General features: G+C 48.4%; 1 protein-coding gene and 1 long non-coding RNA gene across 3 annotated transcripts in view; one reads left to right on the top strand and one right to left on the bottom strand.

Moving 5' to 3' along the window:
• The window catches only part of LOC119441336 (proteasome adapter and scaffold protein ECM29-like), a 345,050-nt gene that overhangs the window by 237,877 nt on the left and 79,912 nt on the right, over positions 1-27,261 (bottom strand). For both annotated transcript variants that reach the window (XM_037705954.2, XM_049661154.1), the window contains exons 8-12: positions 21,609-21,697; positions 10,159-10,240; positions 9,159-9,275; positions 4,440-4,672; positions 1,098-1,206 (exon numbers count right to left, since the gene is read on the bottom strand). In XM_037705954.2, coding sequence (XP_037561882.1) covers positions 1,098-1,206; positions 4,440-4,672; positions 9,159-9,275; positions 10,159-10,240; positions 21,609-21,697 — 630 coding nt within the window. The remainder of the gene's footprint in view (positions 1-1,097; positions 1,207-4,439; positions 4,673-9,158; positions 9,276-10,158; positions 10,241-21,608; positions 21,698-27,261) is intronic.
• The window catches only part of LOC125942915 (uncharacterized), a 176,086-nt gene that overhangs the window by 96,168 nt on the left and 52,657 nt on the right, over positions 1-27,261 (top strand). The gene's annotated exons all lie outside the window — the stretch shown is intronic.

Raw genomic sequence — 27,261 nt, 5'->3', positions numbered from 1 at the left:
TTCGTATCATCCGGAAATTCGTATTAGCCATGATCGTATCATCGAGATTCCACTGTATACTGCGGTCTTAAATAAGACCAAGCAGGTGGGATTCTTTACATACAATACAAGTTATTCACTGTCCGAAGATAAAATAAAGGTACTCGTATAGAACAAGGATGCATGAAACATTATAACACCAAAGTAGAACATCATAACAAGGAAAAATAGATGCGACACCAACCTAAAGCACGTACACAGCGTGCTCAAATGCGGTGACAGTATCAGATAAGACGACATTGGCAGGCAAGGCATTCCACTCCTGGATTGTGCATGGAAAAAATGAATGTTTAAATATGTTTGTGCAAGACGAATAGGTAAGTAAGTTGTGAGAATTACGGTGATGAGATGCGCGCACTGCAAATGGCTGAATGTACTTTCGCATGTCAAGGAGCAATGACCCCTCACACAGGTTGTACAGGAATTTCAATCTTGCAATTTTTCTTCGGTGCTCCAGTGTGGGAATGTTGTTCACGCGCATAAGCGTGTATGGCGAATCAGTTGACCTAAATTTATAGAAAATAAAACGAACGGCACGCCTTTGCACCATATCCACTTTATGTTTGTAACAAAACAATGCTGCCACCATATGGTGAAACTCACCTTTCACTTGAATACTGGGACAACACAAAGAATGAGAAACAAAAATAGGAGAAAGAAAAAAAAAAGGGCAGCGTAGACAACACGAGCACACAAGGCTTGAAAACCAAACTTGCCAGTACATATCTACAAGTACTCGTATCATTGCAATGTGTCCAATTTTTTTCGTGCTGTCCCCAAGTATTCATGCAGATATGTACCAACAAGCTCTTTTTTTCCCTTTAACAAGGCAATGACAGATGGTGCCACTGTTCCGTTGCACCAAAATCAACTCTGCAGAAAACGCGCATGCCAGGTTTTTTGTGAAGGAATCAGGCAAGTAATGCTTGCAAACATGGTATTAAACTGAACCCACTGCAAAACGAGAAATTTCAGCAGAACGCAGCCAGCGATCCAGAGCCACTCCTATTTATGCGACATGTTTTGGTCCTGCTCTGGTATAAAACAAAAGCAGTCACCTTGCTGCTGACCAGCTGCAGCATGTCGGGGAATGGTGGGAATGCCATGCTGGCCCCACCCTCAGCTGGGTAGAGCGCCTTGAGTGCCTCCCGCCGGATCTCCTCTTGGCTGCAAGTACGCACTCAGTGAAAGGCTGCGGTCGCACCCACAAGCGCGCATTAGCTTGTAATGCCTGCTTTCAGAAGGTGCCAGTCAGGTGAAAATCTTAACCACATTGGGAGCAGTAAAACCAAGCCTCTCGGTATTCACCAGATGCCCATCCAAGGTCGCCAGACTCTTTCAGTCATGCCCACTAATGATGCATCCCATTATGGTAGAACCACAATGATACATTCCCATTTGTTAGGTTTTCCCGGCTCCGACACCCTGAAGCATCGGTCCCGTTTAGCTTCCACAGGCGCTCATATGTATTAGCTTCCCATCTGTTACATTTCTCTTCCGAGTTGTTAAATCCAAAAACTGCAATGGTGCACCACCAATGCAGCATTGTCCTGTGGCGTAAAAGGATCACTATTGCTATGTTCAGATTGTCACGGGCGACCGATATCAATGCGGCTCACAAAGTATAAAGGTTAGAGGAAGCGGACAAAAACACAAGTGGTCGCCTTGCACTCCTGTTCATGGCCATTGTTGTGCGACTTTAAACAGGTACTTCAATATACAAGGCTGCGCACCAACTGAACAAAATATGGAGGACGCTTAAGCTTCGCCTTTAAGAGTGGAATGCAAAAGAATTCCAAGATCCTTGAATGCTTGTCAGGCTTTCCGGCAACTGCAGCCTTTTTTCTACGCCTTCGCCTCTGCGCGCCGCTGCCGATTTACGCTGCCGAGGAGTCGAGCGCCATCTGGATACGATTGTCGCAAGTAACCTACCCGGGCACGCTGCTGTATGAATGATAACAATGCTGGAAAAGAGGTTTGTGTTTGAGTTTTCTCGTAACAGAATTATGTTTTCTCGTATATTCAAATTACAATCCGACGCTATCATGTGTGTAGGTTGTGGTTAAGTCGTACTTTATGATTTTCCTGCCGAATTTTACTGTCAGAAATTCAATTAGTTCACTTATGCCTCTGCACCATGCGGAGGGCCTGTGTGGTCCGGGTGGTTCAGGATCATTTTCCCAGCCGCGGACGTTGACGCCGGATTTCTGCAACACAGGGCCCTTCACGCTGTCGCATTAAAAAGGGCTGCTATTTCTCAAAAAGAGGTGTTAACTATTGAAGATTTGACCCAGGTGCTAGATATAAATTACAATCATCACTTAGTGTGATTCACTGCTACGTGAATCCTACGTAGTTAAACTTTTAATGTTAAACTTTAAAAATTTTAGTGGTCCAAAAAGTTTAACATTCAATTTAACTGCTAGGCATAGACGATTACAGTATTTAATCCTGTAAGGCCCACACTTCTTTTTAGGATTTTTTTAATGGGGGCGGGCCTTACACAAGCCAGGCAAATGGCTACTCACTGAAACCTCAAACTGGCTTCAGACTGCTGTGCCAAATAACGCAACCACTGGTGCCCAACTATGAACACATTTACAGTCGCCGATTGACTTTTCAGCCATAGAAAATTCTGCAAATATGTTCGAATAATCTGGCAGTACTGCGCTGGTCTTCGTGTCCTTTTCGTGTTGTCGTCGTTTAGTGCGCGCAAGTTTTCCACAAACAAATTGAAATGGTAAAACCAATTTCATAGATTTTTTAGTGCCAGCACAACGGAACATTCTTTTTCATGTATTTGCTGAGTACTGTACTCCATTAAAATAAAGTTAACTTGAACGTTCGTGACGCCTGAGGCCCTGGCTGTGTTTCGTGTTCATTCATCTGCGCATCCGATGTGCAATGTGGGTGGTCGTGAAGTACAGATACCGTGCATGTGGAAATGACTATGTGACACTGTCAGTTCAGGTTGTGCTGCGCAAATTGCAAATGTGCTGCGTAGTGTTATAAGTGAATTCGACTGCATAGTGCAATGACCACACGACCAGCATCCCCACAAACACAGTGCGCTAAATAATAAAGACCGGCAGATCCCACGCCCTGTGGGAATCGATGTTATGCGAAGCAGTGTGCGGGGAAGTCTACCAAGTTAACGAAACGACCAGGAGAGCATCAAGACGTAGGCGGCTGTTTCATGACCTATGTGAGACACATGTGAGATTCATGTCATGACCTATCATTTATGTCGGAAGTCATTTCAGCGCTTCTTGAGTGCTAATCTTTTTTCGCTGAGTCATTGTCATTTTTGCTGAGTCATGCTTATGACTGACTTCTACCACAATACTTTAGTGTTTCCTTCACTTAGTGCCCACGTCCGTACCCATTTCAGTGGTTTTTGAGTGTTCATCTTGTGGGGATGGAGGGTTGCGCCGGCGATCGGGCTTCACTGCTCTGCCATCCCTCCCCATCGTTCCCCGCTGGCCTCCTTCTCCGCCCGCGCCGCCTAACCGGTTCCCGCGGTGGCGCTGCGCACGCGGCGGTTGGCGGTGAGGGCGGGGCGCTGACGTCACGACGCGGCCGGTTGTCGGCCGCTAGCGGGAAAGCGTGGACTTCTCTCCGGGACCAGCGCACGGTACGTTCATGCTTTCCTCTCGTCCGCCGACACCTTTGTGACTAGGACTGGAGCTCGCGCACGGTGCCTTTGCCCGTGCGGGGAGCGCGTACTGTGTGCTGATCCTTTCCCGACGCTAAGCCGACGAGCGGTGCCATTAGTGCTCGCGCGAGGTCGTACCTCGCCGAGCCGCACTTGCCGAAAGCCTAAGCCGAAGGATATTGCCCGTGCTCTCGCGAGTTGACCCATTGGTTATCGCCAGAGCAAGTAGCATAGCCGCCGGGACTTTTCCTAGCGGCGTGTCCCAGCTTGAGCCTGTGCTCTCGCCGCGACGTGCGCCTGTTATTGTATTTTCGCCCTGGTGCGGGACCCCTTTGGCTCCCCTCCGTGCGGGCGTTTGTGCAGTGCTGGTGCCGACGGTTTCAGTAAACGGTTTCCGTCAACTCAGGGCTTTACTGTGTTTTTGCGTGCGTCGCTCGGTAGCCCCTTGCGGCCTCTGAGCTCGCGCGCGAGCGGTGCTGGAGGCGACGGCTGACGCGGCCCTGTGGCTCGCTAAGCTCGAACCCGCGGTGGTTGGTCTCCTGTGAGACACCAAGAACCCACAATCTATTTTCGCGGGGTCAATGTCGTGACCTATAGATAGATAGATAATCTCAAAGGGGCAAATGTTCACCAAGAAATGCTTTGCATTTTAACACAAACCCTTCAGTTGCACGTGGTCTGGGCATCTTCCATGTCTGGTTTGTAATTGCAATAAAGTTTGTAAGAATGCCTGTTGGTGGCCCACCTGTCCCCGGCGGCCATCAGCAGCAGGTAACGAGCAGGTGCACTGTCGGCCGGGAACACGGTGGCCGCATAGCCCAGGGCTGCGCGGCGTGCAGTGGGACTCGGCGAGGCTGCGTGTGTCGACACCAGGGCCAGCAGCAGCGGCCGGGTGGCATCATCGGCCGAGGCAGCAAACGCTGGGGCCACGGCCAGCAGTGCCTCCTGCAGGGCCATACGACCCTCACTGCTTTCCTCCTGTTATCCACAAACGCAAGTTTGAACCAAGTCATGTTAGTGGTTTCATCGAGTGCAACAAGCATAAAAAATTGACAGTCACTTTAGCATACGCCAAGGAGGGTGAAGGCGAAATCCTGTGCGCTCTAGAGCCATTTATTGTATTAGTTGACCTTCTCATTCGAATGTGTTGTTACTTCTTATTACTTGTTCTTTTCCGACCAAAGGTCTCAGGTTCGAATGCCTTAAATGACACTACCTTAATTAACCGTATCTTAATCAGCCTCGCCATAATTAACACTAAAGGTCGTGGGTGCGACTCCCACCATAGGTCGTGGGTACGAGTGCCTTAATTAACTCTATGTAGTAAATGCCACCCGCACGCCCACGTTTAAATGGCAAGTTTATAGCGCCACTCTTGAACACCACGTCAAGCACCTGAAAGGCAAGTCTCTTGGCACACGCGCCTCCCCCTGTATCGTGAAAGAATGAAAAAAGTAGTCTTTGTTTGGAACTCATTGCTCACAGTCTCATCGCTCTTCGCCCGCGCTAGCAACCAATATTTATATTAAGTAACGGTGCCTTTATTAACTCCGCCTTAATGCCAAAGGTGGTGGGTTTGACACCCACATAAGCTCAAGGGTTCGACTCCCACCAAAGATTGTGGGTTCAAGTGCCTGAATTAACTTTATCTTAACATGATGACAATGGTGACCCGCACACCGTCACATTAGTTGCGCGAACGTTTCCATATAGGTACTAAGACGCGATGCCGGGTTGGTGTAGCAAGTCAATTACTACACCGAGTCATCATCTTGTATGATTTCACTTCGACGACACGGTTTTCGCTCAAGGACGTTGAAGGTCGACTGAACGATGAGACATATAAGGCTTTCGCCTTAATAAACACTATAAGTGCCCAATGACCCTCCCTAATTAGAGCACAATGTCAAAAACAGTCTGCCACATTGCAGGTCAGCACACATAAAACATGTCGTGTTTTCAGTAACTTCTTATGCTATGTTTCAGTAGTTACGTGCAGCACTGTGGAAGCTACAGGCTTCTTCGACCAATCAGGAGCGCTGCAGCTCAGGCGGCGGCAGCATCTACTAAGACTGCAACTGCGCAGCAAGATCGGTTGCTGTGATAGCAGCGGTCGAAAATTCATATCATATTTGCTCCGACACCAAAAAAGGCATGCAACTTCAAAATATTTCGAGGTATGGAGGACAAATAGCGTACAAGAGAAGGCACGGCAGAAGCGGAGGGTTCAGAAGGAGCACTCGGCCAGCGTGTCGCATGGAATGGTGGCACCTTCTCTTGATCACTCTTTTAACAAAGGATATTCGAAATTATAAAGTGGGAAAGATCAAGGAAGCAGTAAAATGTGGATGCCGCATGAAATCGAGTAAGAAGAAAACTTGGCATAGGACAAGGCAAGATGTATGCACTGAAAGATAAGCAGGGTAATATCATCAGCAATTTCGATGACATAGTAAAAGCAGCGGAAAAATTCTATACTGATCTGTACAGTACACAGAGCAGCCAAGCTACTTTCATACGAAGTAGTGATGAACACGATACAGAGGCTCCTTCTATAACTAGCGATGAAGTTAAAAGGGCCTTGCAAGACATGACCAGGGGAAAAGCTGCTGGAGAAGATGGAATAACAGCCCATTTAATCAAAGATGCAGGAGATATCATGCTTGAAAAGCTTGCGGCCCTTAATATGCAATGCCTCACAACTTCAAGTGTACCAGAGAGCTGGAAGAACACCAACATTATACTAATCCATAAGAAGGGAGACGTTAAAGAATTGAAGAATTATAGACCCATTAGCTTGCTTTCAGTATTGAATAAAATATTCACCAAGATAATTTCCAATAGAATCAGGGCAACACTTGACTTCAGCCAACCAAGAGAAAAGGCTGGCTTCAGGAAGGAATATTCTACGATGGATCATATCCATGTCATCAATCGGGTAATCGAGAAATCTGCGGAGTACAATCAATCTCTCTATATGGCTTTCATAGATTATGAAAAGGCATTTGATTCAGTAGAGATACCAGCAGTCATAGACACATTGCGTAATCAAGGAGTACAGGAGGCATATGTGAATATCTTAGCAAATATCTACAAGGATTCCACAGCTACCTTGATTCTCCACAAGAAAAGTATAAAGTTACCTATCAAGAAAGGGGTCAGGCAAGGAGACATAATCTCTCCAATGCTATTCAATGCATGCTTAGAAGAAGTATTCAAGCTCTTAGACTGGGAAGGCTTAGGAGTGAGGATCAGTGGCGAATATCTCAGCAATCTTCGGTTTGCAGATGACATTGTCCTATTCAGCAACAATGGAGACGAATTACAACAAATGATTGAGGACCTTAATCGAGAAAGTGTAAGAATTGGGTTGAAGATGAATATGCAGAAGACAAAGATAATGTTCAATAGCCTGGCAAGGGAACAAGAATTCAGGATCGCCAGTCAGCCTCTAGAGTCTGTAATGGAGTACGTTTATCTAGGTCAATAACTCACAAGGGACCCTGATCATGAGAAAGAAATTTACAGAAGAATAAAATTGGGTTGGAGTGCATATGGCAGGCATTACCAAATCCTGACTTGGAGCTTACCACTTTGACAAGAAAAGTGTACAATCATTGCATTCTACCAGTGCTAACATATGGGGCAGAAACATTGAAGTTAACAAAGAAGCTCGAGAACAAGGACCACACAAAGAGCAATGGAACGAAAAATGTTAGGCGTAACGTTAAGAGACAGGAAGAGAGCGGTGTGGATCAGAGAACAAACGGGGATAGCCGATATTCTAGTTGACATTAAGCAGAAGAAATGGAGCTGGGCAGGCCATGTAATGCATAGGATGGATAACCGGTGGACCATTATGGCTACAGAATGGATACCAAGAGAAGGGAAGCGCAGTCGAGGTCGGCAGAAAACCAGATGGGATGATGAAGTAAGGAAATTTGCAGGCGCAAGTTGGAATACGCTAGCGCAAGACAGGGGTAATTGGAGATCGCAGGGAGAGGCCTTCGTCCTGCAGTGGACATAAAATATAGGCTGATGATGATGATGAAATGGAAAACCTAACATGTGTAAGGCGAAACAGATGTCTGTTTGCCCTGCTGCTGCCCATGGACAACTCAACTCTGTCAGTGGGTGCTCTGCTAGTGCACAGCAACTATTCCTGTGCATTTCTTCGAGAGTCACTTGGCTCTGAAAGCCTTGTTGCCAAAGGAGGCATAGAAGGGCTTCATGGCCGTGAGCTGCCTCCTGAAATCATGGCAACAGTTGCTTAAGCGGAACAATAGAGTGCAGAGCACATACGGATGTCCCCTCTGACACAATCACACAGCTCTGCAGCAGATGTCTCGTGGTTGGTGGCACCTTTCTAACACACTTGTGCAATGCATTGAAATACAGTTAAACCTGGACATAACGAAATTGACAAATTCCCGAAAAACTTCGTTATAAAGAGGATTTCGTTATATGCAGGTTCGGCATGAAAATTCAAAAAAGAAATGCTTAAAGTATTTGCTCCATTCTAACGCGCCCTCGATTGTAACGTGGACCCATTTTCCGTGACCAAAAGAGAGGAAAAAAAATCCTTTACAGTACCACACATCTCATGCGTTCATACAGAAATACAACTATCGCTCAAGATTTACTCCGAATACAGTAAAGTTATGATGAACAAAAAAGTCCCAGTTTCGCCCCAAAGGAAAAGCATCGATTGCGACAGCAAATTAGCAGACAGCTATACGAAGGAAGGATAGTAGTTTTATCTGCCATAAAAGCTTGTAAACATTCGCGGTTTAACTAAATTGGTAGACTAATGCCTAAGCACACGTACTACAGCACATGGTCGAAGCTACAGGAGCTAGGCTCGAAGTGCGTAGGAGGCGGCCATATTGAAATGCCGATGGCGATCTGGCCAGTTGCAGCAAGAGGCGGAATCAGGTTTGAATGAAGGGAGGGGGAAAGGTCACGCCTGCGGCGGCAAGGTCAAGGGATGCAGGCCAGCCTAGCGCACGCTCGCATGCACGCACACGTGCACTCGCTCTCGCCTCGCCGTGAATTCAAGCGTGCCAAGCGCGATGCTGCTGCTTCGCATTACGTCGCGGCGGAGAAGGTGCTTCCGGTTGCTGCTCGCGCAAAAATGACAAAATTTGGGGCGATATCTCTAGGTTGTCTGCGAGGAAAATTCCCTATTTCGAGGGGGTCTCGCACTGCCACTTCGTTAGGTAGAGGTCTCAAATACATGTGCTTTTATGGAGTAGCGGCGGGGAATAGAAAAACTTAATTATATCCAGGAATTTGTTATATGGAGGTTCGTTATAAGCAGGTTTAACTGTAGCTTCAGCCAACACTTCCAGCTAGAGTGCCAACTAAGTGAGAGCATAACAAAGCCATGCGCATGTTCAGTTCCCACTGCTCTGTGGCACAAGTAAGCACTGGGTGACGCTGGTGGACCCCAAAGAGCGCCTACCTTGGCTAGCCCATCAAAGAGCGTCTGCACGAGGCCCAGGTTAGTGGCCACCAGGCGGGGCAGCTTGCGGCTCAGGTGGCCAATGGCAGAACATGCCAGCACTCGCAGACGGGTCTCCTGCACAACCACATCTGCATCACTCCAGCTGGTTTCAGCAACAGAAAGCTGCGCAACAGCAGACACTTTGGACTTAAACAAGAAATGGCATGCATGTATGCTACAGGTGGACACCCAACACAACATCTAAAAAACAATGCGCAGATCCCACACACTGAGGGAATCAGTTTAGGCAAAGCTTTTATCGGTGTTTCTAAAGAACACTGTCCTTGTTTAGTGACCATTTGCAAGTGTAGCGCACATGACCAAGTTGGACACAATTTCGCTCAGAAACGCCTAGCTCAACATTTGGTGTTAAAACAAAGGACAAGCACTTGCTATCAAAGGAAACATTTTATGAGAGCACATACATTGGTAAAGGTTTCAATTGATAGTACATGGGTATCGTTTTTTTGTGTGTTTTTTTCCAGCAGTCTTGTGCATTTTTCTGTGCTTTCACAGTCACGAAAGCTACACCAACATATAAAGTTTTCCATTTTATTTCCCCTTGCATTGTGGCAATTATTTAGCTTTATGTGGCATTTTTCAGATGTCTGTGGCAAGAAAACGCTTAGAAACCAGGTGGCATATTGCCCTTTCAAACACAATACCTAAAGTCATGCTTGAAATTGTGGTCTCACTGGCTTTCAGTAGTTTAAATTTCATACTGCCCTGATAACGCAAGTCACAAGGATACACTGCCTCCTGTACCCTACGCAGCACATACATAAAATGTTCCACAAGTCATGTGGCCATGTCAGACGACACATTCAGGGTGCGCTTGCTTTCACCTGTGGACTCAAAGACAGGAGCCTTCTTGTGTGAGCTAAGTACTCGACTTCACTGTCCCTGCGAAGCAGTAACAGTGACAGCAGCAAGAGTGAACACAAGAGAATCAACGCACCGTCTCCTGGGCAGGCAGTGCCAACTGCAGCAGAGTTGCCATCAGCTGGCGTCCCACCATGCCCAGCTTGTCTTCAGGGTTGCTGCAAATCAAGCCAGGCTGGTCAAGTACACAGTCGCACAGTCATCGACGCCTTCAAAAAATCACCTTGGCTGCACCACCAAAACAGAATAGGCAGACCAAGAGACACAAGACTTTGATGGTGCATTCTAAAGCGTAAGCAAAGGCACATGTTATTGCTTTGGCAGATATGCACCTGTAATGCACAGAAAATCAGTAGGCTTGTGCAAATACTTGGCATTTTATAATATTCGATCATTGTTACGTTTGGTATATGCTTCGGTTTAAATTCAAACCGAAGCATTCAAATGTATTCAAACCAAATGAATGTACATTTTTTTGAAAATATGAACACAAATTTGATTTGAATGCAAATAGATTGTGTTCAAATCGCACCCCTAGCGACGTTCCCCTCAAAGTAACAAAAGCCAATCTCAAAGACTATGCTTTTATGTACTGCAAGTGTAGAAAGCAATTGCAAAAGCCAGAAACAAATCACGGCTGCTATATTTTAGATGCCACCTATATGTACAGTCGATCCCGGATATGTCAAGCTTGGGTATATCGAATTACTGTAGCTATCAAAAAGTTTTATAATCCCCTTGAATATCTTATGCAAAATTATAGCGATGTACTGTGCATACATTGAACTCCCGTTCATCGCAACATTCGATATATTGAACACTTTGCTGCGCCGCACCTCTGAAAAGTACGCTTCTCCTAATGGAGGGGCGATCACTTTTCAGGTCGTCGGAAATCTTTAGTGCGGACGAATTTGAAACAGCACTGTTTCGGCAGATGCTGTCAAACGAGAGATTGAATCTGAAGGGTAGCACATGCCATGGAGAAAAAAAATTATCAGGGTGCTGCTCTCAGTTTTGCTCGCTGCACATATGGATGACTTGTGCAAACTGCGGCCGTTCGTTATCAGCAAGAGGCAATCACCACACTGCTTCAAAAATACAAAAGAGCTCCCGGTCCGATAGGCATTCCACAAGCTTGAAAGCGTCATGGTATCCAATCTTTAGTCTGAGTGGCTCCGGGCATCGGATGCCAAACTGGAGATGCAGCACTGCTGGGTTTGTATTCTCGTAGACAATTAGGGCTTTTTACAAACGGCTTTTCGAGAACAGCATTTCGCAAATGGCATTTCAAGATTCTGCGAGCTCGAATCAGGCCCCAACCTCCACTTGGACGGATCCTTTCATTACAGTTTGAATTTAACAAAACCACCACATGCCACGTGGGCACTCTGCCAAACCCTCCCCCATGCGGCAGTGGTGCGCAAGACTCGTTGCTGTGCATGCGATTTGCGGGTCCTCATGCTAGCACGATTACACACGAGTGGTAACGGATTGGGATGCTCTGCAAGCTGAAAACCATACTTTCTAAACTAACAGCCTAGGCGTAGTGTTGGCAGTCACCAACGCAGAAGCCGGAGGGGGAGGGCCGAGAACGAAAAGACGTGCCGGCCACGATGCATCGAAGCAGTGAGCGGCACGCAAGAAGAGATGAGCTGCTATTTTAGGGCAATCGAGAAGCAAGGACGACTAATTCCAACAAGAAGTCGGTTTCAAAACCCGATACAACAGCTCGCCTGGCTCGTGCCCACATATGACGATTGGCCGTTTAAACGGCATATTGTCATGTACATGTGGCCGAGTACATTTCCATGCAATTCGCAGTGAAGGGTGGTTATGGCAGCACGGCACACATCCATACCGGTGTTATGATCGGCAAGGAATTCGACAGGTCAATGGGGGAAACCAAACCCGCGCACGTGCCCGTGTCGGGGCAATTATCTACATCCCCAAGAGGCGGTTGTGATCTTCCTGGAAACTGTACCTCTCAAGTGTGGGAAACCAAACCTGCGCACGTTTCCGTGTCGGGGCAATCATCTACATCCCCAAGAGGCGGTTGTGATCTTCCTGAAAACTGTACCTCTCAAATGTGGGAAACAAGCCCGAGCGCCTTTCCCGTGATGAGATAATCCCCTTCATCCCCGAGAAAGCGTCGCCCCTCTACGACCTGAGCAGACGAAAAAGGCGAGCTACCAAGAAAGAGGACCCGATGGAGAGGAGGTCATCAACTTGACCACCCGACAGAGGACTGACACTTCCACAAGTTCCCCGAAGGAGACATCGGCTACCACAGGACCACGAGGGGTTATTTAAGGCCGTCCTGGCCCCCGTGTTAATCAGAACCGCTCGAGACTCGGATAGAGTCAAAACCATGTACCAATGAAGTGAATAGAATTTTTTCTATTTTTTCATCATCACGATGCCTGCCTTCATCGTCATCTCCTGATTCCTGCGGTGACGACCCACCTCACCCGGTCGAGATTATATCAGCTGGTTGGCAGCAATGGGATACTCCACCCTTCGTCCTGGCTTCAGCAGAATGATGAGCGCTTGACTTTCTTTGAGAATTTGCCAGGTTTTAGCTTGTGTGTTTTCTAAAACAGTGAATTAGTTTCTGTACGTGCAGGCTCCTGTTGAAAGCTTCCTCACGTCACAGCAGAGTAAGAAAGTCCTCGTTCGGGATTGACCATGGATTTGGGCAAATGGAAAAAGCCAGAGTTGTTATTACTTTGTGAAGAGCTGGGAATTGAGGTCGGGAAAAGTCAGAGGAAGCCGCAGTTATTGAGGTGATTGAGAAGTGCGGGGCTCTTGAGGACGAAATTTCAGAAGCATGGGAAGAGATAGAGAAACGAGCTGAGAAAGCTGAGCAAAACGCTGCAGAAGAGAGGGAAAGGCAAAGAGCTGAGAAAGCTGAACAAAGTGCTGCAGAAGAAAGGCAGAGAGCTGATCAAAAGGAAGCTGCAGAAAGAAAGGAACGCGAGGAACAGAGAGCTCACGAACTAAGGCTAAAAGAACTAGACGTGCAGCGGGATCTGGCCAGGCAATCAGCAAATAACCTCTCAGTAGATGAAAGACGTTCAGGTGAAGCAGGAGAGATGATAAGGGATCTCATGCCGTCGTACAAAGTGAACGATGACATGGGTTTGTTTCTCGTTACTTTTGAACGAACCTGCGAGAGAAACGGGTTGGCACTAGAGAGTTGGCCGCAACAGATTCTGACCGTTCTTCCTGGCGAAGCAACCGAAATAATTGCAAGGCTAACGAAGGACGAGTCAGAGGACTATCAGAAAGTAAAAGCTGTGCTGCTAAGAAAATATCAGCTCTCAGCGGAGACTTTCCGCCGCAGTTTTCGGGAGGCAGTTAGGACACCGGGCGAGTCTTTTCAAGATTTCAGTTATAAGCTGAAAGCCAACTTAAGTGAGTGGCTAAAAGGGGAAGATGCGTTCGGTTGTCACAACAAGGTTGTGGAGCTAATCTGCAAGGAGCAGTTCTATGGGTCCTTGAGCGAAGAGATGGGCCTGTGGATTCAAGATAGGTCGGGCGAAAAGGACTTAGAACGTGCTGCAGTACTAGCAGATGAATTCGCCGCATGTCGCGAATCCGAGAAAACACTCGTCAGGCCGTTGACGAAATTCAGCAAAGAGGAAAACAGGCGCCCCTTTCCCAACGAGAAAGCTGGAAGTGGGACCAAAGACGGGCCCGACCAATAATTTAGGCCATAATAACAGCGCAGCGAAAGATGAAAAGAAAACAACAAGAGCATTGGAGGCTACAAAATCAGTCGTCTGTTTCCGTTGCCAGGAGCCTGGACACCTTGCGATCGGCTGTCGGAAGCCTAGAATAGTTTTTTCTTTCGTGAATGGTGATGACGACAACTTGGTGCTCTTAGCACCCTACCTTCGCGACCTAGTGGTGAATGGAATGCCATGTAAGGTACTTAGAGACTCAGCTGCGACAATGGACATTGTCCACCCCGCGTATGTGAAACCTGAGGATTTCACCGGGGAATGTGCATGGGTCCGGCAGGTAGTTGAGGAAAATAGTGTCTTCTTGCCCATAGCCAACGTGAATATTGAGGGGCCGTTCGGACTATTGAGGACTGAAGCCGCAGTATCACAAAATCTGTCCAAACATTATCCCTACTTGTTTTCAAATCGCTCAGAGATGCTGTTGAAGAAGAAGGGTCTGAGTTTTGGCGACCATACGGTCCAAGCTCTCACGCGTTCCAAAGCTCGGGAGATCGCGGCAAAGATGAAACAAGGCAGCGAAGCCAGAAATATGCCTCATGGCATAGACACTCAGGAAGCACAGCCCCTAGCTAGTGAAAGCAGTGAAAAAGGCGCTAGCGAGGAGGCATCCGGTTCAGTGGAAATATCGCCGCAAGGGCTAGCTGAGGAATTAGAGACTAATTTCGTACTGCCACATTCGGAAGGCTTTTTAGACCTACTGAGAGTTGATAAAGAGGGACTCGCGGCAACACAAGAGAGTGATGTGTCCCTCGACGAACTGAAAGAACTAGAGAAAGAGGGGATAGCCAGAAGAAACATCACTTTTCAGCGTCGCACTGGTCTTTTGCACTGACAGTACAAAGAAACGAAGGGAGTACAGCATGATCAGCTCGTTGTTCCCTCAAGATACAGAGCTCCAATCCTCAACCTGTGTCATGGCAACGGCTGGGCGGGTGATTTAGGCATAAAGAAGACTAAAGACAGGTTACTGCGAGAATTTTATTGGCCGGGATGCTTCAACGATGTAGAGAATTATGTCCAAACGTGCGAGGCTTGTCAGAAAGTGGGAAAGCCACACGAAAAGAGGAAAGCACCTATGAAGTTAGTTCCCGTAATCACTGAACCCTTCAAACGTTTAGTGGTTGATATTGTGGGACCCCTTCCCGTGACGAGTTCAGGGTACAAATACCTTTTGACGATGATTTGCCCCGCAACCAAGTTTCCGGAGGCCGTTCCCCTAAAAGAAATAAATTCAGTCAAGGTAGTTGAAGCCTTACTCTCGGTGTTCTCCCGATTAGGTTTCCTATCTGAATTGCAGAGTGATCAGGGCAGCGTATTCACCAGCGCCCTTACTACCACCTTCCTAGAAAGGTGCGGCATTCGCATCATCCCCAGCTCAATGCGGCATCCACAGAGCAACAGTGTAGAAGCATGGCACTCCGTTCTGAAAAGGGTACTGCAGGCACTGTGCTACGAGCAAAGAAAGGACTGGGAGGCATGCTTAGCGGCCGCTATGTTTGCCTTGAGGTCGGTGCCGCATGAAGCCACAGGATTCAGCCCAGCTGAGCTGGTTTATGGGAGGTCGTTTCGATCTCCGCTTCAAATGGTGCGCGAGGCATGGGAAGGGCGCGGAGATGACCCGACAGTTGTTGAGTATGTATTGGAACTCCTAGAGCGGTTGCAATCTTGTCAAGAGCTGGTGGAGGCAAACATGAAATCTGCCCAGATGAAAGTTAAAGTATACTATGATAGGAACGCTCGGAAGTGGACTTTCACTGTAGGAGATAAGGTGCCTTTTCTAACGGCGTCCAGAAAAAACAAGCTAGACGTTCTTTGGGAAGGACCTGCGGAGGTCATGGAGAAGCTCTCAGACACAAACTATGCCATCAAATTACCGGGTAGACGTAAAGAGCTGAGGATCTACCTCACGAACCTAATGAAACCATATCGAGAGCGTGAAGCCATAGTTCATGTCACACTAAATACACCCGAAGTAGTGGAAACAGAATTTGCTTATCCGATGCCGCCAACGGAACTTAGATCCACGCCAGCGAAGCGAACTGCGAGAGCTCGTGGGTGACTTTGAAGACTGTTTTTTAGATCGGCCAGGTAGAACTAGCTTGATGGAACATGATATTAAGCTGGTATCGGACGTGCCCATTCAGTGCAGGCCCTACCAGGTTTCACCTAGGCAGAGGCAAATTTTGGAAACCGAGATCCAGAGGATGTTAGAGCTAGGGTTAATTGTTCCCTCTGAGAGTGAGTACGCGTCCCCGCTAATTCTGGTTGAGGCTCCGGGGAAAAGCCCCAGGCCTTGCATCGATTACCGAAGGCTAAACGCCATAACCAAGGATCAGAATTACCCTATTCCTAATCTGGAAGAGCGGGTGGAGACCATCAGCAGGGCTGAATATGTATCTACGCTAGACTTAACTAGAGGTTACTGGCAGGTACCACTGACAGAGCAAGCTAGCCATTATGCCGCCTTCACATCCCCTCCTAGGTACCTTTCGGCCTCTTGTCCTCACTTTCGGATTGAAAAACGCTCCGTTTTGTTTCTCACGACTTATGGACCGGGTTCTGAAAGGAATGCAGGACTACGCGCTTCCCTACTTGGATGACATCACAGTCTTCTCTCCTACTTGGGAGGATCATTTGCATCACCTTAAGAATGTGCTAGAGAGTTTACGTGCGGCCGGTTTGACCCTGAAGGGCGAAAAATGTCAACTAGGAAAAGCCGAAGTTAGCTACTTAGGCCACAAGGTCGGACGTGGCTACAGGCTTGAGATAAAAGTAGCCGCCATATCCGATTACCCTAGACCACCCTATTGCAAAAACCAGCGTCTTCCAGTGCCTTCCAGTGTGAAACCAGCGCGTTTTTTGACACTGGGTGGCACTGGGGACGCTGGCGCACGCTGGCGCACGCTGGGAGTCACTGGGAGTCACTGCGACACTGGTGAGATCGCTGGAGAAGTGCTGGGTCACACTGGACGAGACGCTGGTTTCACTGCTATGACGCTGGGGCGCACTGGTGTACGCTGTACACGCGCTGGAGTTCGCTGGCTCGTACTGGAGACTACGCTGGTTTCGTTTGTGCCGCACTGCCAGAGTATAGGCGCTGTTGAATATTAAATGCTTGATACAATTTTATGGGCATCTCCTGTCCAAAAAAACTGACTCCTGTCCTAAATATAGCGCTATAAGTGGGGATCATAAATGTCTATTTCGTGTCAGCGGTGTTGCAGCTTGGAATAAAGGTGCGTGATGCTAGCCCATGCACAAGCGACACTTGAGATCACTTTCACTTTGTACATTTCCCTTTTGACTGTGCGGATAGCTGTATTCGTGAACGAAATTACCCAAACGCAGATAACGCCTCGTTTTCTAGTAGTTTGTACACAATCGATGACTGCGAGTTGTCGCAGTGTTGTACAGTCGACACGAAACCGAGCAGCCGTTCAGACGCGTTCGAACGGACCTCAGAAAGCCTGCCGCTGACAAAGCTGCGGTGATTCGTGCGCTTCCACTTTCCCTAGTGTACTAAAAATAATAGTTAAAAGGTTGTGAAGCTCAAATACAAACATTTTCCCATTCATCAGGTAGCTGCGCCGAGATCGTTCACTTCCAGCGAAGGTTAGGCCTACCGTACCCGCTGAGTCTGTCTACACTCAATCGGCCCGTCTAAGCTGAGGAATCAACAAGTCTAACGAGGTTAAATCACTCTGTAATTCAGCTTTCCCATGGTTGCTTTTAGACAGACTATTCTTTCGTGTGTACAGTGTCAGCATTACAAGCGATGAGCGCCGATAAGACGTTATAAACATACCTATGTGTGTTTTCGCCGAAGGCTGTCAGCCGCATTAACCGACCGCTTCTCTTACGGAGATATGTGCCTAAACATACGTGTCGATTGAAAAGCATTGTCGAGGTACGGAAATGTTGCATTACCTTTGCGCGAAGAATAACAAACGGCTGTCAAAATCGGCAGTAACGGCCCGTACAACATTCCGGGTCGGCGGTTCATTTAAGGCTTTTTTCGTTGTTAATATACCAATAGCAAAAGCAAATCAGTGTTGCAGCACTTCCAGGCATACTATGCAATACGGACAACAACTTTATCGTTCTGATAGAGGCGTAAGTTTTGGTTGAAGGCGATATCGCATCTACCATGTCTGTGCGAAACGTCTGTGCAAAGCTACAACTGTGTCTGCGCGTTGACATGCCAAAATATGAACAGTCAAACATGCATCGGCGTGGCGCAGTGGTAAGATGCTGGGTTTGGGATCTGTAGGGCGGAGGTTCGAATCCTCGCAGATGTTTTTTTTTTTTTTTGTACTTTTTTTTCTTTTTTTTTATTGCATTACAACGTTCTCTGTTTCTTTCTGTATTCGAAAAAATATATAAGGTAGCCAGGCACCACGTATTTCTTGCTCTAGAGCTGCATTTGCACCAGTACCCAGCGCCCAGCGCCTCCCAGTATGCCGCGCCTTGCCAGCGTTCCAGTATCCAGCGCGCGACCCTGGGCCCATAATCAGGCATGGCACTGGGCACTGGATACTGGGTTTTGCAATAGGGCAGTGACGAAAACAGATATCCGTTAATTTTTGGGGCTAGCTGGCTATTATCAACATTACATCCGTAACTTTTCAGAAATCGCAAGTCCACGGACAGTTTACGGAAGAATGAACCAGTGAAAATTGTGTGGAACGAACAAAAAGACAAATCTTTTCTCAAGTTAAAGGCCGCTTTAGCCGACAAACCCATCTTGAGAGCTCCTGTTTATGATCTTTCTTTCATTCTGCTGTGCGATGCTAGTGATCGAGGCATGGGTGCAGTGCTCAGTCAGAAAAGTGAAAACGGGGAGGAACACCCGGTAGTGTTCGTAAGCCGGAAGCTGACTGTCCGCGAACAGGCCTATAGTACTTCCGAGAAGGAGTGCGCTTGCTTGGTATGGGCAATACACAAGCTTCAATGTTATCCGGCAGGATCACGGTTCCTAGTGGAAACTGACCATTGTCCTATGACGTGGCTTAGGAATATGTCCCCGTGGAACGGCAGACTGCTACGCTGGAGCCTTAGTCTGCAAGAGCATAGCTTTGATGTCAGGTACAGGAAAGGACGTGACAATGCCAATGCGGATGGCCTCAGCCGTAGCTGCCCTGTGTGAAGCAAAATGTTGTAAAGAGCCCCTTTCGTTCTTTTTTTTTTTCTTTTCACGGATGCGTTTTGCTCTCCAGTTTTCAACTCATGATTAACCCCATTATTGCTGTGTTTCAATGCGCTCTCAGTCTCTCAATAAACGCGACTTTCCCGGGCAAGAGAAACAAAAACGTTAGTTATTAGGTTGGTTGAAATGTGCATTGAGGTCTAGTTTTTTCACTTTGTTAATTTTCGGGAATCTCAAACGAGGGCTGCAGGTATAATTCTGACAATGTTTTAAGTGAAGAATGTGTGAACCTGGCAGTTCTCATGGTTAGTTGGGTGCTCTCTGTTTGTTGTGCCTTGGGCTTGGTGTGGTCTATTTCCAGAAGGTGTCACCTGGCCTGCCTTGGAACGAATGGCAAAACGAAGCAGAGGCACAGGGTCTGCCAGTCTCTTCGAGGTCCTTGGATGCTGCAACCCCTTTGAGACCTCCTGTGGCGGCGGACGGGCTGTTATGATCGGCAAGAAATTCGACAGGTCAATGGGGGAAACCAAACCCGCGCACGTTCCCGTGTCAGAGCAATTATCTACATCCCCAAGAGGCGGTTGTGATCTTCCTGGAAACTGTACCTCTTCAATGTGGGAAACAAGCCCGAGCGCCTTTCCCGTGACGAGATAATCCCCTTCATCCCTGAGAAAGCGTCACCCCTCTACGACCTGAGCAGACAAAAAAGGCGAGCTACCAAGAAAGAGGACCCGAGGGAGAGGAGGTTGTCAACTTGACCACCCGACAGAGGACTGACACTTCCACAAGTTCCCTGAAGGAGACATCGGCTACCACAGGACCACAGGACCACGAGGGGTTATTTAAGGCTGTCCTGGCCCCCGTGTTAATCAGAACCGCTTGTGGGGATTGAGGGTTGCGCCGGCGTCATTGCGCAGGCTAACACCTGTTCTGCCGTCCCCCGGTTTTCTCCGTCCTCCGCGTAACCGGTTCCCGCGGTGGCGCTGCGCACGCGGCGGTTGCGCTGAGGGCGGGGCGTTGACGTCACGAGGCGGCCGGTTTTGGGCTGCTAGCGGCGGAGTGTGCCTCGGGACTTCTCTCCGGGACCAGCGCACGGTACGTTCATGCTTTCCTCTCATCCGCCGACACCTTTGTGACTAGGACTGGAGCTCGTGCACGGTGCCTTTGCCCGTGCGGGGAGCGCGTACTTTGGGCTGATCCTTTCCCGACGCTAAGCCGACGAGCGGTGCCATTAGTGCTCGCGCGAGGTCGTACCCCACCGAGCCGCACTTGCCGAAAGCCTAAGCCGAAGGATATTGCCCGTGCTCTCGCGAGTTGACCCATTGGTTATCGCCAGAGCAAGTAGCATAGCCGCCGGGACTTTTCCTAGCGGCGTGTCCCAGCTTGAGCCTGTGCTCTCGCCGCGACGTGCTATAGGCGCCTGTTATTGTATTTTCACCCTGGTGTGGGACCCCTTTGGCTCCCCGCCGCGTGGGCGTTTGTGCAGTGCTGGTGCCGACGGTTTCAGTAAACGGTTTCCGTCAACTCAGGGCTTTACTGTGTTTTTGCGTGCGTCGCTCGGTAGCCCCTTGCGGCCTCTGAGCTCGCGCGCGAGCGGTGCTGGAGGCGACAGCTGACGCGGCCCTGTGGCTCGCTAAGCTCGAACCCGCGGTGGTTGGTCTCCTGTGAGACATCAAGAACCCACACGCTCGAGACTCGGATAGAGTCAAAACCATGTACCAATGAAGTGAATACAATCTTTTCTATTTTTTCATCATCAAGATGCCCGCCTTCATCGTCGTCTCCTGATTTCTGCGGTGACGACCCACCTCACCTGGTCGAGATTATATCACCGGCTAGTTTGCTTCTGCGGTAGGTCCATTTCTAGCTTACCTTGAGCAAAAACACTCAACAAGCACTCCAACACGTTTGAGTGCACCGTAGTCGCACGTCCAGGCAACGCAGGCTTTTAGGGTTAGCGTTGCGAAGAACATTACGACCAAAATAAGTCTACTTTTGTGCTTTCTATGCAGCCTTGGAAAAACAATATGGTAAGTTCCCTCTTTTTACACTGTCAGAAAACTGTCCCAAGACGTACTGAGATCTCGGATAAGCTTCAGACAGGCCTATTTTATATCTCAAATTATCGATATGTTGAACTATTTTTCAATCCCCTTCGAGTTTGATATATCTGGAATCGACTGTAATACGACAACCAAAATTTTCGACACCGTACAGTGTCTTGCTTGATTTTTCGGACGTGAATTATGCATGCAATGCCGGGAAAATGGCTGCGTCTAAAAAAGCTGGCCCCATCAGTTTCCCTTCTGTACTCTTGCTTTCAATAACAAGGTGATTTCTCAAGTTTCCAAAAGCCCTACAGCCACTGCGAATAATCTGCGTTGGCTCAACACTGCGTTGTAACTTTGGTAGCCGACACCCAGCGAAGCAGCGCTGAGTAGGCCTAACAGCCACAATGCAGCCGCATCGAAAATTTGCTGCGGGCGAGTGTGGTGGCAAATAGTCATGATAAGTTTACCACTGTGCCGACATGTCTGCATGAGGAAACAGCAAATACAATGTGCGAGAGAATTCCTGTGCTTCACATAAGTAGGGAAATGAAAGCAAGCATCTCACACTTGAGCAGGTACTCACTTGTTGCAAACAGCCTGGACAAACTCCAGCGCCAAGCCCTTCAGTTTGGCATTGGTGTTGCTGGGGTTGCTGAGCGTGTCGAATATGACCTGCAGCAATAGTGTGAGGGAGAATGGACAGTCACAACAACTAGAGCCGTATATGAATGCAAAAGCCGTCAGAAACACAGCTCAACAAATTGCTTACAAGTGAAGGCTGAATTTAAACAGAGCTGTACAGTAGAACCTCGCTGATACGTTCCCGCTTAATACGATTTCCCGGCTCCTACGTTCGCAATCGCGAAAAATAAACATAACCCCATAGAGGAATGTGTTAATATGTTCCGGTTAATACGTTCCCGGAAAATACGATTATTCGGCAGCAACGTTCAGCATTGCGGCAAACTGTGGTCGTATGATACGTTCTGCAGCGAAAAATTATCATTCAGGTGTGCAAAAAGGCCGCTCTCATGTGCTTGTGAAGCGCTAAGTGGCAGACAGCCGCCGCGCGGCTTCTCTGCAGTGCTAAATTCCCCCCTCCCCACCTCCGCGACTTCTCTGCATTCCTCGTTCGCCCAAAGTGACGAAGCGCGGCAGCAGCGGCAAGCGAATTGACCTTTGCGCTACCTCGCCCCTCGCTACAACACTAACTACTAAGCGGCGAAAACAGGCGGACGTGAGTTTTCGCCACAAAAGGAGTTGTTTCTGTCCAAGGGTATGACGCACCAGCAGAAAATACAGTCGAATCTCGATAATTCGAACTCGAAGGGGCCCGAAAATTTGTTCGAATTAAAAGAAGGACTCATTTTTGACGTATTTGTGCACCATAGCGCTACATACAACCGGTGCGAGTCGTGAAATATCGCGACGCGCAAGCACATAGCAAGCAAGGGCCACAAAACTGCCCACGCCGGCCAACGCTCGCATCCCGATAGCGCCTCTTCCTCTTCACAACCACAGTCTTTCTCTCGGATCCGGATAACGGCAGCGAACAAAACTTCAGGGAGCGGGCTGAGCCGGCACGGCGACGCGCGCGTAGAGACCGTCGAAGGTGAGGGAGGAGGGCGGCAGAGAAGCGCATTTGGCCTCGGCAACCCCGTCACTTCGGTGGCTCCCCTAGCCCTCCCTCTCAACTCCCTCGTAGCTCCCTCACCTTCGACTGTCTCCGTGCGCGCCCGCCGGCCCGGCGCCAGCTTATCCCGCTCCCCGAAGTTTCGTTTGCTGCCTTTGAAGCGAGCGTTGGCCAGCATGGGCAATTTCGTTGGCCGGACTGGGCATCCGCATTGCTTCCCTCTGCGCCGCAGCCACTGCATTGGCTGAGACGTCTGCATGTACACGCGTGTTCCAGCGCGACGCGGAAACGGCCACCTTACCATTTGAGAGAGGAAATTTTCACAGCGGTATTTTTTTTTCTTTCTTTTTATTTCTCCACACAGCATTGAGGGGTCTCTCCTAAGCTTTTGCTTTACGGCGGTGTCGGAGGATTGCCAGTCGGAGGCACCGCCACGTGATTTGTCATGCTGCTGAGAGCATTGTCGGTGCGCAGTCATGTTCGAATTAACCGTGGCAAATGCTTTCGCAGTTCAAATTGCCGAGTGTTCTCGCCCATAGGAATACACATAACTTTGACGGGACCACAGCGTCAGTTCGAATTATCGAGATTCGACTGTAACTATGTTTGCCAGAAATAAATGTTTTCTGCCCTTGCACCGCAATATGGGCTTGTCAGCTTCAATTTTTACTGGATTCAGATCGTACCGTTTCCTGGATCGTACGTTTATTTTTCGCTTACTTTTTGAAAACGCATGAACGAGGTTCTACTGTATTAGTGAACTGCTCTTTTACAATACCAAAAAAGTCACTCTTACCATGAGAGGAGGCCTGATAAGCCACGAAAGACACAAAGAAAGACCAGTTTCCACAGCAGCTCACCATGAAGTCTGTTCGGGCCTATACTCCGGCTCAAAATCAACTTGCAGTGCAGCAAAATCTATGCGGCCAATCAATGTCCAGATTCTTCAAGACATACTGGTAGGCTACTTGGTTAGTCCCGATGGAATATGGCAGCGCACTTCAAAACAACACAGCACTTGTGTTTTGTTCATTCTGTGTTAAATCGTCGTTTCAAGGTGCACTGGCATTTTCCATCATGCAGATTGCGTCAGTTCATAACATATTATTCCATGCCTGTGCCACTTTTTCTCAGAAGAACGGAGCAGATGATACAGCAAGCAAGTGGTGTGCCTGACCGTTTGCAATAGCGTTTGTTATGATCGTGCACAGTTAGTGCGTGTGCTGGGTCGTTAACAGACACTTTAAGCTTGATAATGAAGGCAGAGGTGCGTTTAAACCTGTCGAATGCCACAAATAAAGATTCACTTTAATTCAAGGCACATTTCTTATGTGCCATTGCAGCTTTCAGAATGTTTAAGCGCCCACTCCACACATCTGCAACGGAAGCATCATAAAACACCGAACGGCATTCACAGGATGTTTGCAGCATAGCACTTCCATGCAGACACTTGGACATGGAAGATGAGTATGTTTCTTGTGCCTTTTTGCGTGGTTTCACTTTTTTGTCTGGTTTCATCAACTTAAAAAATTTGCAGAAAATTGAAAAAAAAAGTGTTTACAGTCAAAGACTAATTATTCAGTCACTAATATTTCACACATGCTTGATTATGTCACCAATGCTAGTCCTATGTATAAGAACAAATGAAATTTCAGACAACTCACAGTGCGTTGTGCAATAATTTGTACTCTGACTGCAAGACCATGTGCTATATATATATTAGGTTGCCAAGTCAAGTATAAATAGTGATATTTTCATTTCATTTTTATTTTCCTTGCCGACATAGTCGTTGGCCATGTTGCCGTCACTTCGGAAAACCAAAACTAGCAAAGCCTAGTCGATCTAGTAGTCACCGATGAAAATTCGGTGCATGCATTGACTGTACTTTGTGGGAATGCGTGACTCTCACGCGTCCCATGATGTGGTTTTCCCCGCATGGCTTCCTCCTTTTGTAATCCGGCTTCGCCGCGTGGCTTTACGGCAGCGGCGTACTGCGAGAGATGGCGCTAGTGTTGCGCGGCTAACGCGACCTAATGGCGGGGCTACTTTGGCGCAAAAACGAGAAGGCACTTCCGCTTCGACGTGGGATCGGTGAGCGATGCGGACGTTCCGCGCGTGCGCCGATCCACACTTCGCGAGGCCGTCTCGCAAGGCTAGGAGCAGGACACCAGAATGGACGAACACGTGAACGACTGGGCGATGGTGCCTAGCATGGGGCGAACATATTCGCTCGGTATCCGGTCGCGGTGAGTCGGACTTCTATTTGTCGCGCGCCCGTTTGAATGTTCTATGGGTAATAATTTGGCTAGCAGGCGTATTAGTGTATGAAAGAAGCAATAAATGCCCTTTTGATTATTTGTACTACTGTGTTGTCATTCCTTTGTCCCATGAGCCCGTGTAAGACCCCACATCTGGTGCCCAACGTGGGGCTCTTGGGGCATCGGACGATAATTTTGACAGTTTAGCTCGGTTTGAGACAACCTTTGTTTGAACTGAAGCGTATTCTTAGCGTGGATTTTCATCGTTAGCGTAGGCGGCGTGCTTTCTTGAGCGAGGCGACGGTTGCTGTAGCATGTTTGAACTTTTCAACATGCTAAGCCTTCTCGCAAGTGTTCTGAAGAACACTCATCGGTACGAGAGCCACGTGGTCTGCAAACTGGGAGAGCGAGGCCCAGCGCGCGCGAAGCATTGGCAAGCCTGAAGCAAGTGAGTACGAAAGCCTCGTGAGTGGTCCGAATTTCTTAAGTAAATAGCTTCTTCTATCTCTTTGACTTTGGAAGTCGCGGCTCTGGAAGCCGGGTGGCCACGGGCCACGGGTGCCACCAACGTTACTAGATCTTTCTTTCAGTTCTCAAACTCCGCCGCTGCGCGTGACGCCTTTCCATTGAGCGCCGTGTGGGGGCGCGCGCGACACTGTTTGCCCGGCTCGGAGAGAGGTGAGCCGAGCCCACGGAGGAGCCGGACTGCACGGCCAACGTTGCTAAAGACGACCGCAGCATTTTGGTTATGTTGTTATCATGCGCGTTTGCTTTGATTTCCCGTGCATAGTCTTAGGATGTCAATGACTGCTGTGCCTGTGTAGTGAGAAGTAATGCCGCGTTGCTTTGCAACCGGCTGCAAAAGCGGCTACGACTCTGCGAGGGGTGCAGCTGAGAAGAGGCACTTTTTCAAACCGCCTAACGACGCCTCGCGGCTTCAAGAATGGCAACACGCGATCCCAAGAAGCAACAGGGAGCTCACGAGCTCTTGTGTTGTGTGCGACCTTCACTTTCAGGAAGAAGACATTGTGAAAAACTTCGTGCACAAGATCGGCGGTGACGTCGTCGTCATACCACGAGACAAATGGAGCCTCAAGGATGACGCCCTACCTCGCTTGTTTCCCAACTGTCCAAAATATCTGTCAAAGCATGTGCGGAAACGCAAAGCACCTGCCGTGAGGCCACCTCTCCAACCGAAGCGTCGGAATGTTCAGGACGACGCCGAACAAGAAAACATAGCGCCGAACACCTTCGATTATGGGAAGAGAGGCTGCTCTGTGGCAGGCAGCGTCGCACTTGATAGAACCCAGTCCCTGTTCGAGGAGCTATCGACAATGGCGCAAGAGGGACGGCGGGTGCAAGGCTGGTCGACTGAACTCCTTGGTTCTACTGTCGTCCTGTACAAACTCGAAGTAGAAAACGCAGTCCCCGAGTCGGTAAGGCAGTGACGTTCTCAAGCGATTTTTGTTTGTCAGTCAGTGCAAATGGGCGGCTTGTACCATCAACGCCATCAACTGTCTACACAGAAAGCTCGCATATGGAGGTCAAGTCATTCAGTGACCTGACATGCCTGCTCAGCCACGTGGAAAAGCTAAAGTCATGTCAGGGCTTTCCTGCCAAGCTTTACCCACAAATATCGTCCTCGTCGGTAGCCAGTAAAGATGGTGAGACATGGAGACGCAAAACATGCACTATGTTGAGCTTGGATGCCACCTGTACAGAATGCAAAACGCTAGGTAGACTGTTTTTGATGCGCACAAAGAACTGCCAAGGGCGCAAACCAAGACCCAAGAGCAAATGCATGAAAACATTGCGTCGGAAAGTTATCCGAGCCACGCTAAAGAGAGAAAAGCTGAACAAAGAGATGGCTGCTATGAAAAAACAACTTTGTAACGTGACTGAAGCTAACATTGAAAGTATATGCTTCATGTTCTCCCTGAAAAGCAGCAACTGGCATTCAAAACGGCCATAATGGCAGCAAAAGCAAAGATGAAAAACGGAAGGCGTTATGATGACGAATGGCTGATGACGTGCCTCTTGCTGCAAATTTCTAGCCCAAAAGCTTATACCCTTATTTCAGACATGCAACTGTTGCCGCTTCCTACCAAAGCCCGCTTGCGTCAAATCATCAGTGGTATCCCATGCAAATACGGGTACAATGAAGTCGCGTTAACTACCATTAAGGAGCACTTTCAGGGCAAGAGCCACATCAGAAGGTGTGGCGTTCTACTTGTCAATGAGGTAAAGCTCAAGCAGTCTGTTGCATTCAATAAGGTGTCCTGCAAAATGGACAGGTTCGTCGACTATGGTGACGTAGCATCCCCAGCCACAGATCAACTCGCTGA

This window comes from Dermacentor silvarum, chromosome 2 (assembly GCF_013339745.2).
Source record: "Dermacentor silvarum isolate Dsil-2018 chromosome 2, BIME_Dsil_1.4, whole genome shotgun sequence".
Taxonomy (NCBI): domain Eukaryota; kingdom Metazoa; phylum Arthropoda; class Arachnida; order Ixodida; family Ixodidae; genus Dermacentor; species Dermacentor silvarum.
The sequence above is the reverse complement of the archived record's forward strand: the minus strand, read 5'-3'. Positions and strand labels throughout refer to the sequence as shown.